This window comes from Schistocerca cancellata, chromosome 3, assembly GCF_023864275.1.
Source record: "Schistocerca cancellata isolate TAMUIC-IGC-003103 chromosome 3, iqSchCanc2.1, whole genome shotgun sequence".
In the NCBI taxonomy this organism is placed as follows: Eukaryota; Metazoa; Arthropoda; class Insecta; order Orthoptera; family Acrididae; genus Schistocerca; species Schistocerca cancellata.
Window position 1 is genome coordinate 132,413,300 of NC_064628.1, and position 17,271 is coordinate 132,430,570.

The 17,271-nt window shown below is 38.5% G+C and overlaps 1 protein-coding gene across 2 annotated transcripts in view; it reads right to left on the reverse strand.

Annotated features, from left to right (window-relative positions):
• Positions 1–17,271, reverse strand: part of LOC126174751 (structural maintenance of chromosomes protein 1A) — a 196,559-nt gene that overhangs the window by 91,225 nt on the left and 88,063 nt on the right. For both annotated transcript variants that reach the window (XM_049921073.1, XM_049921074.1), the window contains exons 10-11: positions 10,635–10,846; positions 3,998–4,163 (exon numbers count right to left, since the gene is read on the reverse strand). In XM_049921073.1, the coding sequence (XP_049777030.1) occupies positions 3,998–4,163; positions 10,635–10,846 (378 nt within the window). The remainder of the gene's footprint in view (positions 1–3,997; positions 4,164–10,634; positions 10,847–17,271) is intronic.

The window sequence follows — 17,271 nt, forward strand, 5'->3', positions numbered from 1 at the left end:
ATCCACGATGGAATGTAATAATATTATGAAAAGAATAGTTGATACTCACTATATAGTAGTGATGCTGAGTCGCAGATAGGCATCACGAAAAGACTGTCACAAAATAAACTTTTTGCCAACAAGGCATTTGTCAAAAATAGATAACACACACACACACACACACACACACACACACACACACACACACACACACACAGAGCCTTGTTGGCCGAAAGCTTATTTTGTGACAGTCTTTTTGTTGTGCCTATCTGCGACTCAGCATATCTAACATGCTTATCAGTAACTTAAACAATATAGGTGACAACGATTATTTTCTATTCCGGAAAGGAATCACTTGAGGAAAATATACGGTTTACATCAGCTTAGTAAGAGATTACATCACTTGCCAGTTCTGTCACTGACTATTAACAAACAGAAAATTATTTTTTCTCATTCTTAAATTCTATTTACTTATAGTAACAAGACAAGAAGAGATACTGAAACAAAAGTACACTGTATGGCCTTTTTTTAAAACTCAATACTTTAAAAAGTCATTTTTAAGATTAAGTGTGATGATAATATTCCATAATCAGCCGGAAAAATCTGAGTGTTTCAATGAATTCTTCATAAATGTAGTTGAGACAGATGTTAATGTAGCAAGTTATCCAACCAAAGTGAATCTCTTTTGACTTGACCAGAGAATCAAGTGCCTAATGGATGTTGGAAATGCGTATTATCATTAAATTTAAAAAAATCTCAAGACGGCGAAGGATAGTGAAAAAATTAACTGCTGCAGTGTAATAAGTGACACTTCCCCTAATTTCACCTCCAAACAGGGATACTTCCCAAATGTATGAGGTGTATTTGAAAAGCTGAGGCTGTTTGCTTATATTTAAATGCTAGCAGCTCAGAACTTAAGTGGCTCAAAATGTAGTGTCATCTATTGATTGTTTATGAAGCCAAACATGTAAGTAGTTGTTTTGCTTTAGTAGTCACTTGAGTACATGTGAAAACTAACAACAACAGCTTCAATAAGAATTGCTCCCACCAATCACAAAGTACATGTTGCAATTTGATTTTTATGTTAAAAGGATCTACAACTGCTCAAATTGTTTATGGGCCTACAGTAATGAGTGAAAATAATGATGAATTCAAGACTGTTACTGTCAACTAGTTCAATTCCTAAGTAAAGAGTTCGAATAATTTAGTAAGTAGTTACAAAAAGCACTTGGAAGTGAATGGGATTATCTGGGACAGTGAAATAGATTTATAGGAAACTAAAACCACCAATAAAACCATTATAACATTTTTTTTAATGACCAAATAGTCCTTACTTTTTGAATATGTCTCATATCAAGTATACAGAAGTGAGACCCCCTGTACGATAAAAGTAGAGAAAGAACACATGGGAAACTACTGCTCTATTTCTTCCCTCTAAGCTGAAAGTTGAGTCATATTCCAATATTTACATCACTGTAGACAAAAGTTTTCCTACGGCACACTCATCCTCCTAGTGATTAAATTAAACCTTTTAAGTTATTGGTTTCTGTCATCATGCTGCAATATGAAATAATAAACAAGGACTCCAAACTCAAAAAATGAATTTCATAACAGTGTTAGATTGTTGGCAACCAACAAGATTAGATTTCAAGAAAGAAATAGCATCATGGTGGGATTCTGGTATATCTTGTACCCACAGCCACACATCATACAGTGGTTTACCCATTGTACATTAAGATTCATACGGTCTTAACAATAGAGGGTCTTATCATTTTGCACTACAGGCTACTTCTCACTACTTCTCCAGTTGCTTCAGAAGACTAAGTTCTCAATATCGCTGTTATGTTCCAAGTAACACTGGCCAAATCTATTCTTGAAGTTGAAACTGACTTTCTTTTCGGTACAGTCTCACCAACTTTCACAACTTTGACAGTTTCATTTCTGGTGTGGAGAGGTGAACACTCACCACATACACAGCTACTATTTGGCATATAAAATTAGTTGGATTATTACTAAAACTGTTAAACATTAGTAAGAAATTAAGTCTTGAAGCTTTTAATCAGCATTCAACAAATGTGGCACTCATCTTGCATAAATATTCACACATTTCTTCATGTAACATGTATCCTATCCTCCTCCTAACATCCTATAGCACCACCTTGTTTACAGACCTTTAATTTTTATTTTTTCAGTACCATAATGTATACATTCTCAATGTTTAAATCTGCAGATGCAGCTTTTACACAACCTTTGGTGTATTATCTTGCAACAGATGCACATTCACCTTTGAATTCTACAGCACATTCTTCAGTCATGAATGAAGGAACATACTCTTTTATGCACCTTTACTAACTTTGGATGAATTTAGGTTGGAAACACACCAATTAATGATTTTTCATGAGATTATGAAAAACAGCCATTGCTCACTTGACATAAGACACACAGAGCTTGGCAGGTGAGAGTGATGCAAACCATAAAAAATAATGGGCAAATTGTAAGATCTACTAATTTGATCATGATACAAGTATTATATGGGAATCTAGGCTCTCTCTGCAAATTTTAAAGACGAAATCTCCTTGGGTTATGAGCTGAGTAGTGGCATCTTGTTGTTGCAACATTTCGAGCTCTCTGCTCATCATCTTTACAGGAAGTGTTGGGTTCACATCCAATTCACATCTTTATAGTCACTGGACCACAGACTCCTTTACTGGGGGCCCAATGCGTGGGCCACTAGTGTATCTTTAGAACAGACGTTGCAACTGATACTGGTGGGACCTCCCAGTGGGGAGCACGAGTCCAGGCATCAAGTCCTGGTTTCACCTCTCTATTCCACCTGGTGCCTTCACTGGCTTTACGTCAGACGGTTCCTGGGGTGTTTTTGCTAATGCACATACCATGTGGAGCTCAGTAGGAAACCGCTGTCTAGTTGAAAAGACCATCACATACTCTTGTCTCCACTGCCTCTGTGATGGCCAAATGCCAGAGCCGTCAGTGCAAGACAATGCCTTTGTCTGTTCAAAAACAAACACGGGATCTTCATTGATGCTGCACACTACCAGTGCAGACTTTTCAGTTTGGCTGAAGCAAATGCTCCTAACATGTTGTGAACATTGCTGCAACATGCACAGCTGTTTCTGGCTGATGTGCTACATGTCAAACTTGCAAATAATGCTGTAGCCACCAGGTGCCTATAAGCCCTAGTTGGTCTTTGACTGGTCAAAGCATATTCTTGACTTTAACCGTTGAGCAGAAAATGGTTTTTATGTTGTGATTCTCCACTATCCTGGCAAACTTGGCTGAGGGCAGTTCTGGTATGAAAGGAACTTCAGGCACTTGATTTCTTTTTCTGGATTGTCTCTTTTCTTCTTCTTAGTTGGTTGGAGACCAAGTCATATTTGTGTCTCTGGATAGCTGTTCTTGCCAAACATTTTGGGAACATGCTAACTTGGTAAGTAGACTTTCCTTGTTGCATACGGTATGCACTGGTGTGTAACAGGGTGGTGAGCACAGATTTGCATTCACTAGATAATAGCAGCCACTAGCCTTTAGTTGCAGATCTGTCTGTGTCTTCTCCATGCATAGAATGCCATCAGGATTCTTCTTCATCAGAATGTTTAGGAACAATAGGAATCCGTTTTCCTCCAGTTCCACGGTGGACCTGATGTCATGTTTGTTGTGTTGTTCAACCATGGTAAGAACAGTGGTCTAAATGTTTGTTGAACTTTGCAACATTTAAGTCCTTTCAGAAGGATATGTGAACATACCTATAAATGATATTCAGACGAAAGCCTAGGAGGAGGAGCTGCCTGTCAGACATGGTCAGTAACTTATCTGTCTACAACAGAGTTCTTGTCCACTATAATTGTCCAATGATGGCAGAAATTAAAGGCTGTGAGTTGTTTCCATAGATCTGTCATGAAACTAAAACTTACAAGTGATACAAACAGGGTAGAACATGAACAGTGACATCAGTAATCCAGGAATTCATGAAGATTAAGCAAAAACTAAGAGTACATACATCATATCTGTTCTTGTCCATTTCATATGCAACCTTCATGGCATCTTCTGGTGTTTCACAGACTAAAGCATTATTTGTAGCAAATAGCACTGCTCTCTTGATATCAGGTGGCTGGTAGTGAAGAACATCAAACAACAGACGTACATTCTTTGGTTCCTTTATATTTCTGAAACAGAAAGATGATGCTATAATGACTTGAAATTACAGCTGAATTTGAAAGATGAAAATCAACACACAATATTAAATAGTGTCTCATTATTTTCAACAAACTTAACTTCAGAACACAAAATAAATACTACATTTCTTGCTAGGATGTGACTTCATAGACTTGCACCATACGGTTGAGAACTTTAAGATCCTTCTACATCAGTTAGGTGAGTACTATACATCAGAGGCTGTTAACCACGTTGCTGATCCTGTGTGGTGTGCAAACATGGTCTTTCATTTTTTTTAAAAAAGGCTGCTCTCATCCAGTCCAGATAATGGCAGCTACAGAGTGCCCAGTGCAAGTCTAAGATATGAAGCAATGTCCCCCCCCCCCCCCCCCCCAGGCAAGATTATTTAAATCCTAGTAGTTAACTGACGGAGCATTTGGAACAAAAGTGCCCAAGTTTGGAGCATTCCTAAAAAGCAGTGCAGCTCACGTTATACTATTTGTTAAAGGACATCTTCTGAATACCATGAGCTGTACTTAAAATGTTTATTAGCCAAACCCATATTCGGGTGTACAACCCACTGTTGGTGGCTTCTTCATGTAACATGTACCCTATCCTCCTCTTAATATCCTATAGTATCAGCTTGTATATAGGCCTTTAATTTTCATTTTTCCAATCATCCAACAATCAATTGGTATAATTACAGTTTTGTTAGTGGAGGATGTGACAAGACATTCTGTGAAACATTATTAAATTTGTTCTCTGGAAAGTCAGAACAGATAGTTTGGAATGATGATGATGTTTGGTTTGTGGGGCATTCAACTGCCCAGTCATTAGCACTCATAAAAAGTCCCAATTCTTGCAGAATCCAATTTCTTACACAGTCCGATCTAGCCGCTGTCACGAATGATGATGATGACGATGACAATGAGGAAAACACTAACACCCAGTCACCAGGCAGATAAAATCCGCAACCCAGCTGGGATTTGAATACGGGATCCCATGATCCAGAGGCAGCAGCGCTAGCCACTACATGATGAGCTGCGGACAGATAGTTTGGAAAGTTGCTCATTTTGGAAATATATTAGATCTAACGGCAACGAATAGATATGACCTCTTTGAGAATGTACACATGGATCTGGTATCAGTGCAAATGATGCAATTGTAGCAAAATGATTACCGAAGTACAAAGGGCAACTAAAACAAGTAGAAAGATTCAAATGTTTAATGAACTAGACAAAATAGAAACAGTGTTATTTCTCAATTGGGAACTTGAAACTTTAGTACAGGACACGAGCATGCAGAGGAACTGTGGCTCAAATGTAAAAGAATAGTTGATCCTGGACTGGGTAGATATGTACCTCAAACAGTTCATCACAACATACAGTTACTGTAAAGGAACTTCTAAGGAAATAGACTGCTGCATTATAGGTAAAAACAAAGCACTGCACTTTAAAAGAGAGATGCTGAATGAAACACGTTTGGTTGTCAAGAGAGCACTATGTGAAGGCTTCAATGACTTTTTCCACAGCAGAATATTGTCGAATGATCTTCCACAAAACCAAAATAAATTCTGGTCATACGTAAAGGCTGTTTGTGGCACTAAAATTATTATCCAGTCACTTATGGACAAACAAGAACTGAAACTGAAAAATTTTCAAATTTTTCTTCAGAAGAAGGTGAAACCAGGAAAATTGCCATAATTTAATCCTCATACCACTGAGAAAATGAGTGAAGTCAGGGGCACTGAGCAACTGAAATTGTTAAAGTTAAATGAAACTCCTGGGCCTTACGGAATCCCTATCGGAAGCTACACTGAATTTGTGGCTGAGTTAGCCCCTCTATTAACTAAAACACATTGTGGATCCCTTGAACACAAAATTGTGGCCAATTGTTGGAAGAAGGCACAAGTCACACCTGTCTACAAGAAGGGTAGTATAAGTCATCCACAATACTACCATCCCATATAACTGACTCTGCTGGTTGTTGAAACCAAGTGTACCCATATCTGGGGGCAAAAGAGGCTGTTCCCCACACCCACCTCTCAGGGAAAGGAAAAAATATAGTGCAGTCAGGTGTTTTTCTTTCAAGAAAATGATTTCAGAGTCGGCATTATCCATGTTTTTAACAGGATCAGAACTGATCTTTTACATTGCTACTTACAAGTCACCATTCGTCTTCCAAAATATTAAAAATACTCCATACTCCAGGTATGCCATCATATGGCACCCGTAGTACAAATATATTCTGAGTTCAAATGTAAAGAGGTATTTTGAACAGAATGACCTCCTCCATGCCAACCAGCATGGATTCCAAAAACATCAATCACCTGAACCCAACTTGTGCTCTTCGCAAATGACATCCTGAAAGGCATGGATCAAGGTAGACAGGTAGATGCAGTACTTCTAGATTTCTGAAAAGCATCTGAATCAGTACCACATCTATGCTTATTTAAACAGTCAAACAATGGAAAATCCAAGATGGAATGTAACAATATTATGAGAAGGAAAGTTGCTACTCACCATATACTGGAGATGCTGAGTCGCAGTTAGGCACCACAAAAAGACTCACACAATTATAGCTTTCAGCCATTAAGGCCTTTGTCAGCAATAGACACACATACACAATCATGCAAACGCAGCTCGCACACACGACTGCAGTCTCAGGCAACTGAAAACACGCATTTGGGTGAGTCAGTCACTCTCTTTCTTTCTGTGTGTGTGTGTGTGTGTGTGTGTGTGTGTGTGTTTGTGTTTGTTTGTTTTGTTGAAGAAAGCTTTGGCCAAAAGCTATTAGGTGTCACAGTCTTTTCGTCATGCCTGTCTGCAACTCAACGGGTCATCTTTACAGTACTTAACAATTCTATCCTTTTCCTAATATTGTTGATATTCCAATGTGGAGTTTAGATTGTTCAATTTATTATCAGTTTGAAGAAAGCCAGAACATGTAATGAATACCAAATACTGACTAATAGTAAGTGTACTTAGACACTTGTCATGAAATTTTAAATGATTGTAGTCACTGCCATCCCCCTCCCCCCTTTTCAGATCCTGGGTACATTTTTGCCTAGCAGTTAATAACTACCATTTGTTGTTATTTTCTAATGTTCCTTGGCATAGTATTATTCCAGGCTGTTGATTACCTGTATTCACCTATCTCTGACTTAAATTGCACCCAGACTCTAAATCACTTGAAGCATCACTTCTCATTAGCTTATAGTTCTAAAACTTAGAATTAACATCCTGTACACAACTCTAAAGCATTATAAATCATAAAAGCATGTGGCTAATTGAAGGAGAATCTGAATCAATGGAGAGATGTGGACAAGGCTTTGCATTACTGTAAAAATAGTGCACTAAACTCAGCAAGAAAAACACGAGAGTAATCTGTTCATAATATACCAAAGGTGAAGAGAAAGATGGAAGCACAAAAGTTAAGAAGACCAATTGATACTGAAACAGTTCAAAATAACTATAGTGTGATTTAAAGTAGCTGTCACTTGAGTGGCAACGGGCTGCAGGGCTCCTGCCACCAATAAACCAATGGTAGCCGGCGCTGTTGGCTGCCACTGCGCTGCCACTTCGCTCTGCTGAGCTGCTAAGGCATTGTGCCGGCCAGTCCTCAGCGAGCCGTTGTAGACGTGAGAGTGAGAGCTTCGAGTGACTTGTAGCTTCGCGTGTTTACGATGTCTGACGAAAGCAGTCACAAGAGAGGGAGGCCGAGGCTGCACACTCCTCGGAAACCTCCAAAATGTGGCGGACATGGCGTCGTTATACGCAGTCAGGCGCGTGAATAAGTGTGTTCCTTAAGGGAATAATTTGAGAGAGAGAGAGAGGGATGCAGGAGGGCCTCTCGTTCCTTTGGATAAGGTGGTGGAGCGAACTGCAGCTGCTCTACAAGTTAGTGAACGATCAGTAATATGAATCTGCACGGAGAAATTCACGGAAGAAGGCTCAAGTGAATCATCTAAATTGGAGACACCTGGGAAAAAGAGGCGACTAGAGAAGAGGGTCACAAAACCTGACTCTTTTCAGGAAGATGCCATTCGTCGTCAAATATGCGCATTTTATTCGAGGAAGGAGTTCCAACACTCAAAAAACTACATGCTACCCTCACAGTGGCTGACCTGATTCAGGGTAGTAAATCGTCTTTGTTACGAGTCGTGACAATGTTAGGATTCCGCTATAACTCCATCTCTGGCAGAAAGTTACTAATGGAACGCCAAGATATTCGCAGCTTGGCGATGCAGCTTCCTTAGAGAGTTAGTGGGGACAAACTTTGATGATATCGTTTGGCTTGATGAAACGTGGGTGAATGCAGGACACAGTTTTAAAAAAGGCTGGACAGACGGTACCATCAGCAGTAGTATGATAGCTCCGATCGGCAGAGGAAAAAAGATAATTGTAGCACATACCGGAAATTGAAAAGGTTTCGTTCCAAATTGTCTGCTACTATTCAGTTCAAATAAGACCTCCGACTACCACAAAGAGATGAACCACAATACTTTTGTGAAATGGTTTGAAGACTGTGTGCTCCAGAACTTAACAAAAAACTCTATCATTGTTATGGATAACGCTCCGTATGACTCAGTAATACAAGATAAAGTACCCACAAAGGCAATGAGGAAAAACGACATTGTTAGCCGGTTACAGAAACATAGGGTACAGTTCGACAGTAATTTGACAAGGGCAGAATTATGAGAACTTGTATCGCAACCCAAGCCAAAGAACCCGATTTACATTGTGGATGAAGTAGCAAAAAAATACGGGCATAAAGTGCTCAGATTGCCTCCTTACCATTGCCATTTCAACGCAATAGAGCTGATTTGGGCTCAGGTTACACGGTATATTGCTGCAGAAAATAAGAAATTCACATTAACCGAAGTGGAACGCCTTTTGAAAGTGGCAGTTGAAATTGTGACATCGGAAGACTGGCAGAAGGTAGTGCATCACGTGAAAGGAGTGATACAGGACGCATCGAACAATGAAGGTATCTTACAACAAAGTAAGACTTGATTATATCTGTCAATATGAGCAGCGACACGGATAGTTCCACTGACTCTGACTCTGAATTAAGCGGTGTTCGCAGTGTCTGATTAGTGTGTAGTGTACTTACTGCCATTAAATATTGTGTTTGTGAATTTATTTCGATTAATTCTTATTCTTGTTGTGAGACTAAGAAATACTGTTTGGCCAGCTCTCGTCATCTCCTTACGGTAAGTTAGACTGAATTTTAATTCTATTTCATTTTGTATATACACCAAGATGTTAGTCAATGTGTGTTATAGTTTTCGAGATTTGCAATCTAAAGACGAAAACTTTTCCGGACGCGTAAATTTCTCACACTGCAATAGTCACTGTAACAACGGCCCTAATTAAAATTACAAAAAGATATTTGATATGCTTATAGATATCACCGAGACCGATACTGTAAGTAAATTTCAAAATATTTACATCATATTTATAGGAAATAGAGATTTTAAACATCATACTTGTTTCGAGTTCAGTACTGATAGGCTTGCTTAAAAACAATGTTTTCAGAAATTTATATACAGGAAACGTAATCCACTACGAAAACTTTTAAGGAGTCTTTGCCGGGTGCATTATTTTTGTAATGAATGGAAAAAAAATGTTTTGCAGTGACTCCAATAGCTTTTCAGTAATGACGTGATAAGTTGGAAGCTGTTCGCGAAATCGAGAACTTAAACGGTTTCAAACAAATTAATGTAACTCTTTTCCTAATTAAAATTAAGAATAGATATTTGACATATTGAGAGACATTGTAGAGATATACATCATATGTGGGTTTGAAACTTTTTACTTACTTTTTGTAGAAGATACAGGCTTTAAAACGATTTTCTATTGCCGGGTGTAGCGATGCACTGAGATGGCTGCCTCCAGCCAGTGCTCGACGTGACAACGCCGCAACTTCGCAGTGCAAACGTCAAGTGACAACTACTTTAAATCAGACTATAGAAAGGCTCATATCAATATACGTTCCCATCACTGAACTTAGTGGAACCAGTCTGTTGCAGCTAAGCCATCTTCTACTGTATCTGTTCTCTTGGTAGCTCCACCATACAACATAAAGTTCAAGAGACCCCTATAGAGGCTGGACAAAAAGGACAGAGGAGGAGGTAGTGTCAGATATGAGCTTTAGGTCAGTCTGAGCAATGAGTTCAGATTCAACAATGCTGCCTATCCTGGCCAGCATCTAGGTTGGAACCCTAGTCTGCACACAAGTTTGGTCTATTAGGAAGGTTTTCTTCTGAGCACTTTCTACTGTGTAGTGGAAGTAGCACAATATAATCTTACCAAACAAACATAAACCAATAGAAAAGAATCTACTTCTGGGCGCAACAAACAGGAAACAGGACATACAGAATATTCTGCACCGATACCATTTAACACGACAAAGCAAACTATGAGCAGCAGTGGCCCAAAGTGTTACTAAAGATACTGATACAGTACATGTATACTAACCTTAATCTTTCCTTCAGAGGTTTGGCTTGAATATAATCCAATGGAAGAAATGTCTCTGGCTCCAACATTTGTTCTTTCAAATATTGAATACACTGTCTTGCTGTCTTTTCTGTATCTACAACAATGGCTTCCATATACTTGCCAAGAACTTTTGTAATTGCCACATTATAGCGTTTGTGAATCGGCTGACACATGTTGATCATCCGATCAAACTGAAATCAAGAAAGAAAAATTGACAGTAATGCTCTAACTTAAATCTTGGAAATCTTCACACATAATATATGGAATACATAATACAGACAGAAAGTAACTGCAAAATACATTAGGAAGAAAGTGGGTCAGAGTTTAACATCCCACCGTCCAGTAGATCATTACGAGATGGAGCACCGAGTAAGGCCTTGTACTGACAATCACCGTGACTGTTGAATGAAGTACAGGGTTATTTGCAACTATTTCCAGTTTTTAGAAAGGATGACTCCACAAAAACTGCAAGACATAAAGAAAAATGACAGTTATCAGCCAATAGAGCTTCTCTCCAAGTTTAGATTCGTAATACTCGGTGTGGCGTAGTTGCATTAGTGGGTAGGCATGTAGACAAATCAGACACTCCATAATGCCACATCAAATTAGTTTGTGCCTCCAGAAAAGGAACCCAATGAAAGGGTTTCCAAAATGGCTGCTGCTATGCCTTCCAGTGCAATTCATCAGTAGGCCCAAAGAAATGTACACATGTAATGATGAATGCTGTGTCACAAACGGTGCTCATATCAAGCACCTGTAATGTGAGTTAAAAGCATGGAGAGATGTTGTATATGTATATCTTGCATTTTTTTGTGTAATTATCTTGTGAAACCATGGAGGTACTTATGAATAACCTTGTACAGGTAAGGCATAGGATACAAGTACGTTGGATTGTAACCAGATCAAGAGTCAGTGATGCGTGGGATACTACAAGGTCATGCAAATGGTAAAACTGCCACTTCCATAACCAACTGTTGTGGGCAACGTTTCTGCATCAGGGGTCCTCATCAACTATAAACAGATTGAACCAGCAGAGAGTGTAGTAAATCCTTAATCAGTTCCATGGAGGAGGAGGAGCAGGAGAACAACAACAATAACATGTTGTTGTTGTGGTCTTTAGTCCTGAGACTGGTTTATTGCAGCTCTCCATGCTACTCTATCCTGCGCAAGCTTCTTCATCTCGTAGTACCTACTGCAACCTACATCCTTCTGAATCTGCTTGGTGTATTCATCTCTTGGTCTCCCTATACGATTTTTACCCTCCACACTGCCGTCCAATACTAAATTGGTGATCCCTTGATGCCTCAGAACATGTCCTCCCAACCGATCCCTTCTTCTAGTCAAGTTGTGCCACAAACTTCTCTTCTCCCCAATCCTATTCAACACTTCCTCATTAGTTATGTGATCTACCCATCTAATCTTCAGCATTCTTCTGTAGCACCACATTTCAAAAGCTTTTATTCTCTTCTTGTCCAAACTATTTATCGTCCATGTTTCAGTTCCATACATGGCTACACTCCATACAAATACTTTCAGAAACGACTTCCTGACACTTAAATCTATACTCGATGTTAACAAATTCCTCTTCTTGAGAAACGCTTTCCTTGCCATTGCCAGTCTACATTTTATATCCTCTCTACTTCGATCATCATCGGTTATTTTACTCCCTAAATAGCAAAACTCCTTTACTACTTTAAGTGTCTCATTTCCTAATCTAATTCCCTCAGCATCACCCGACTTAATTTGACTACATTCCATTATCCTTGTTTTGCTTTTGTTGACGTTCATCTTATATCCTCCCTTCAAGACACTATCCATTCCGTTCAACTGCTCTTCCAAGTCCTTTGCTGTCTCTGACAGAATTACAATGTCATCGGCGAACCTCAAAGTTTTTAATTCTTCTCCATGAATTTTAATACTAACTCCGAATTTTTCTTTTGTTTCCTTCACTGCTTGCTCAATATACAGATTGAATAACATCGGGGAGAGGCTACAACCCTGTCTCACTCCCTTCCCAACCACTGCTTCCCTTTCATGCCCCTCAACTCTTGTAACTGCCATTTGGTTTCTATACAAATTGTAAATAGCCTTTCGCTCCCTGTATTTTACCCCTGCCACCTTCAGAATTTGAAAGAGTGTATTCCAGTCAACATTGTCGAAAGCTTTCTCTAAGTCTACAAATGCTAGAAACGTAGGTTTTCCTTTCCTTAATCTAGCTTCTAAGATAAACCGTAGGGTCAGTATTGCCTCACGTGTTCCAATATTTCTACGGAATCCAAACTGATCTTGCCCAAGGCCGGCTTCTACTACTTTTTCCATTCGTCTGTAAAGAATTTGCATTAGTATTTTGCAGCTGTGACTTATTAAACTGATAGTTCGTGGTCAGACATATCACCCCAAATCACCGCCTCCCTATGAGATGCTACATTAGCAGTTGTATCCACTGCATATTAACAGGTTATGTAATTACTATGGGTGCAGACACACCACAGTATGGAAGAAGGTTGCTGGACTAAAGTGTTGCTGTATTTGGTGGCAGATTCCTACAGCAGAGTAAGAGTGCATTGAAAATCAAATGTGAGAATGTATGCTGCTTGATAACAGGACTCTGTTCAGGTATGTGCTGGAGCTACTCTTAAGCTGGGGATATTCACATGGACTGAAATATGACTTTTGATAAGTCTGCCATTATATCTTATAAGCAAATACTACAGGAACACACTGTCCAATTGTCATGTGTTTGTTTCCCTATAGCAATCTGTAGACAATCTGTACCTACAGCAAGACAATGCACCAACTCATCTGTCCCATATACTGACACAACACATATGAGAGAGCCTGTATGGCGCCTCAGACTCACAAGTATATATTAGCAACATGCATCCATCTAAATCCTCAAATAATCTGTAGCATAGTATGTATAATGAACATTCTAAGGTTATTACTGCCTAAAAGGTGCATTAAGAATCAACTTGCCATTTACCCAAGTTAGAGCAACCAGCCAGAACATAATACAAACTACTTAAGTTTTCCTTTAAATCACTAAAAAAACAAATTATGCAACATATAGTCACTTGTTCAGTTTTCAACACAATTTCTGTTCTTTTCAACAGATTGTTATCATCTTTGATCAAGTGTTATGGTAAATCATGCTCTCTCTTTTCCTCAGCTGTAGTAAGAAATTTTGCAAACTTCCTATATGGTGGGCTTGTTTTAGAAGATTAACTAGTGATGTTGCCAAAACTAGGCTTTATAGTGAATGGAATCAAAATGTTGCAACTTCAGCAATGGATTGTGAACTTTTGACAACATCTTGCATAGCCACAAATTGACACCATGCTACGGAGCAGCAAAAATAGTGACTGGGAGTGGCAGGGAAATTCTTCCAGCCCCCTTCTCCTCTCCTTTTCTAAGTGCCAATGAGAAACCTTTGGCCTAATCCAACTTGGTCCGTGACTAAGCTCACACCATTTCCACACAGTGCCATTCCTGACACAGCTTCCAACCAGGTAGCATCATAAGAAACACAAATTACCAAATGGCCACCTGTCATCAACAAGGTTTATATGTGACAGCATTGCATTTCATTCATGCTGCTGTTCGCATGGCTTTGTAACTTTGTTGCTACCCAGCATTCACTTACACATTCACTGTATGGAAATGTATGTTTACAAAGAAAGCAGCAACTTTCACTGGATGGTATTGTTGTTTGAGAGTTAAGACGACAGTTTCAAAATACAACAAAGGGAGTCATATACAAGGTACACTTACTTCTACTCGACCTACAAGACAATGTTGTGAGCATCACAGATTGTAAAAGCGCTAGTATGAAGTGCTTCACTACAAAGAGTATAGAGAAACAAAGTTTCAATCTACAGGGTAAAATATTAATGGGAGAAGAACTATCACTGATTTGGTCATTTAGCAGAAAGATATTGTTCGTTGTAATGTATTGGAGTTTTATGACCATGGCAAGTAACCCGCACAGCAATAGGTGGCAGAAGATTGCTTTCACAGGAGGCTGTCATTCGAATAAAGAATTCTGAAATCTTTGGAATTCAGGTTCATAAAATATGATGATAGAAGACAGATTCTGATGGAGAGATCCAATACTGCACAAATTTTGAAGGGCAATGGTGGTCTGAAAGTACCAATTGGCAAAGGAAACAGACTTACTGTATATCACGCAGGAGCACCTGAACATGGCTTTATCAAAACTGAAAAGCTTTTGCATCCTACAAATCCAGTGATTACCACAAAGACATGAATAGCGACATATTTTAACACAGAGTTTTTAGGTTATGTGATTTGGAAGAGCATTGAGTAATTGTTAAAGAAAAATGGAAACGATTCCTAATTCTAATATAAAGGAGAAAGAAACTGTACAGTAGGTAGAAAACTATTTCAATTTCGGGTTTTGTATATGATAGTGGAGATGATGTAGGAAGTCAAACACCACAGGCACCTTTACAATCAATTTGAACTTGAAAAACTATTTCAATTTCGGGTTTTGTATATGATAGTGGAGATGATGTAGGAAGTCAAACATCACAGGCACCTTTACAATCAATTTGAACTTGACAACTTAGCAGCAAAAATGGACCACAATGTTGCGAGGCTGCCCCCTTTTCACTATCAATACAACTTGCCAGGAAATGTATGAACATTGGAGAAAAGAAAAGTCACATCCAGAAATTGCACAGTCACAATGAAAGATTTAAAAATAACTAGAGGGAACCTTTTATGATGTCACTGTGGAAGAATGGATTAAATGGGCACATACAGATGAACAATCTGCAAGGAAACAACTCTCAGAAGGAACACGTTAGAGAAAAGTTCGAGTCATTGTTTCAAATGACTCCTCTGATAATTAGTCTTTACGGATGGACTATTAAGCAGCAATAAACTGCATTAAATGTTTATTTCTTGATCTTTTCTCTCCCCAGAGGTGACAATGTTGTTTCCTCTCTCCGATCTCAATTCTGTTCCTGTTGTCTTCCATCCCCCCACCCAAAACAACCAAATACGAGGCAGAATAACTGCTGAGCGTACACTGCCTCTGTGGGCATATTGGTAGAACTTGTGGAGAACAGAAGTAGCAATGGAACAACTGATTGGTTTTAGCAACTGACGGCCAGTCAAATGTTTCTGTGCAGTTGGTTTTTTTCAGTCAAATGAAACCAGTCTCTGTGGCCATGTTGTCAGCTGTATGAATGTTTTCACCCAGTCTCTGGGTTTGAGTGATTACATTTACATTCTTTTTCAGCCTCTTCAGTTATACACCAGTCTTCTCTAGAGCCACCAACTTTTTTGAGAGACAAGTAATGTATCTCTTATCAAAGAGAACTGAATAAAGAATATATTTCTAAAAATGAAGTATTTTCAAAACTTACATACATTTACTTACTTCAGTACAAATTTTTCAGGCTTCTAGCATTAAATATGGATTTTTGGCTGTTTTAAGAGGTTAATAAAGGTGCTACATTATAAATTTATATTTAAATAAATGAAAAAATACTTTTTTCTTAAAATTTGTTGAAGCACCATCTGCCCGATAGTTTGCACCCATCACCAATAATTCTATTTCACTACTGACGTGACATGAAGAGAAAGCACATAGGACACAAATTTTTAGATTATCTGGTGCCTGCAGAACTCGCTTTTTAACCACATACTCAATGGAAGAAATGTTTTATTTTTTATTTTTTTGCAATTAATATTTGTCATCACTCGTTAAATTTCTTTGATTTTTTAAATTAATATAGTTTCATATTATGAATCATCCCTGCAAATACTGTGTATCAGATTGAAAGTATCTTCAGGATGACTTTTCATTCAATTTTGTCCATTCTCAGGCTACTGAGCATTTTGCCATTTTGATCCACACACAAACTTTACTATTAAGACAATGTCTATTCATAAACATGAATGAAAAACTAAACTAAAAGCTACTTACTGGCACTCAATAAAAATCAAAACTCAGGACAGTAATCAAGGTGGAAACAGAATCCAGTCAAGAGTCAGATTGCATCAACTGTTTTCATTTGGTTGCTTTCGCAGACCAGTTTCATTTGAAAGAAATGAATGAATAATAATCCCACAGATATGTAAAATTACAGCCAAATGAGTCGACTGTTTTCCAATGACCAGGCAAATCATTTGTTTGCATTCAGCTGTTGTCATCACTATGCAGAAAATTTGTTTTTCTGCTTTGTACTGACATTAAAACTAACAAGCTAAGCTACAGAATGTTTATATGTTCACAGCTTTATAATTTAAAAGATGAGAAGTAATGATGTATTTGACTCTAATATCCCTTCTAAATCACATGAGAACTCATCAATGTGGACAAATTGCTATTTCACTACAATATTTTCTAAATATTGTCACGATGCGTGGTTTCGCAGCCATTGTTTGACTCACCATTAGTCTTCTGACTGGTGTGATGTGACCTTCCACAAATTCCTCTTTTGTGCCAACCTCTTCATTTCAGAGTAGTACTTGCATCCTATGTCCTCAATTATTTGTTGGATGTATTAATCTCCTTTACATGACCCTCTAGTAACATGGAAGTTATTCCCTGATGATATAACATGTCCTACCCTGTCCCTCCTTC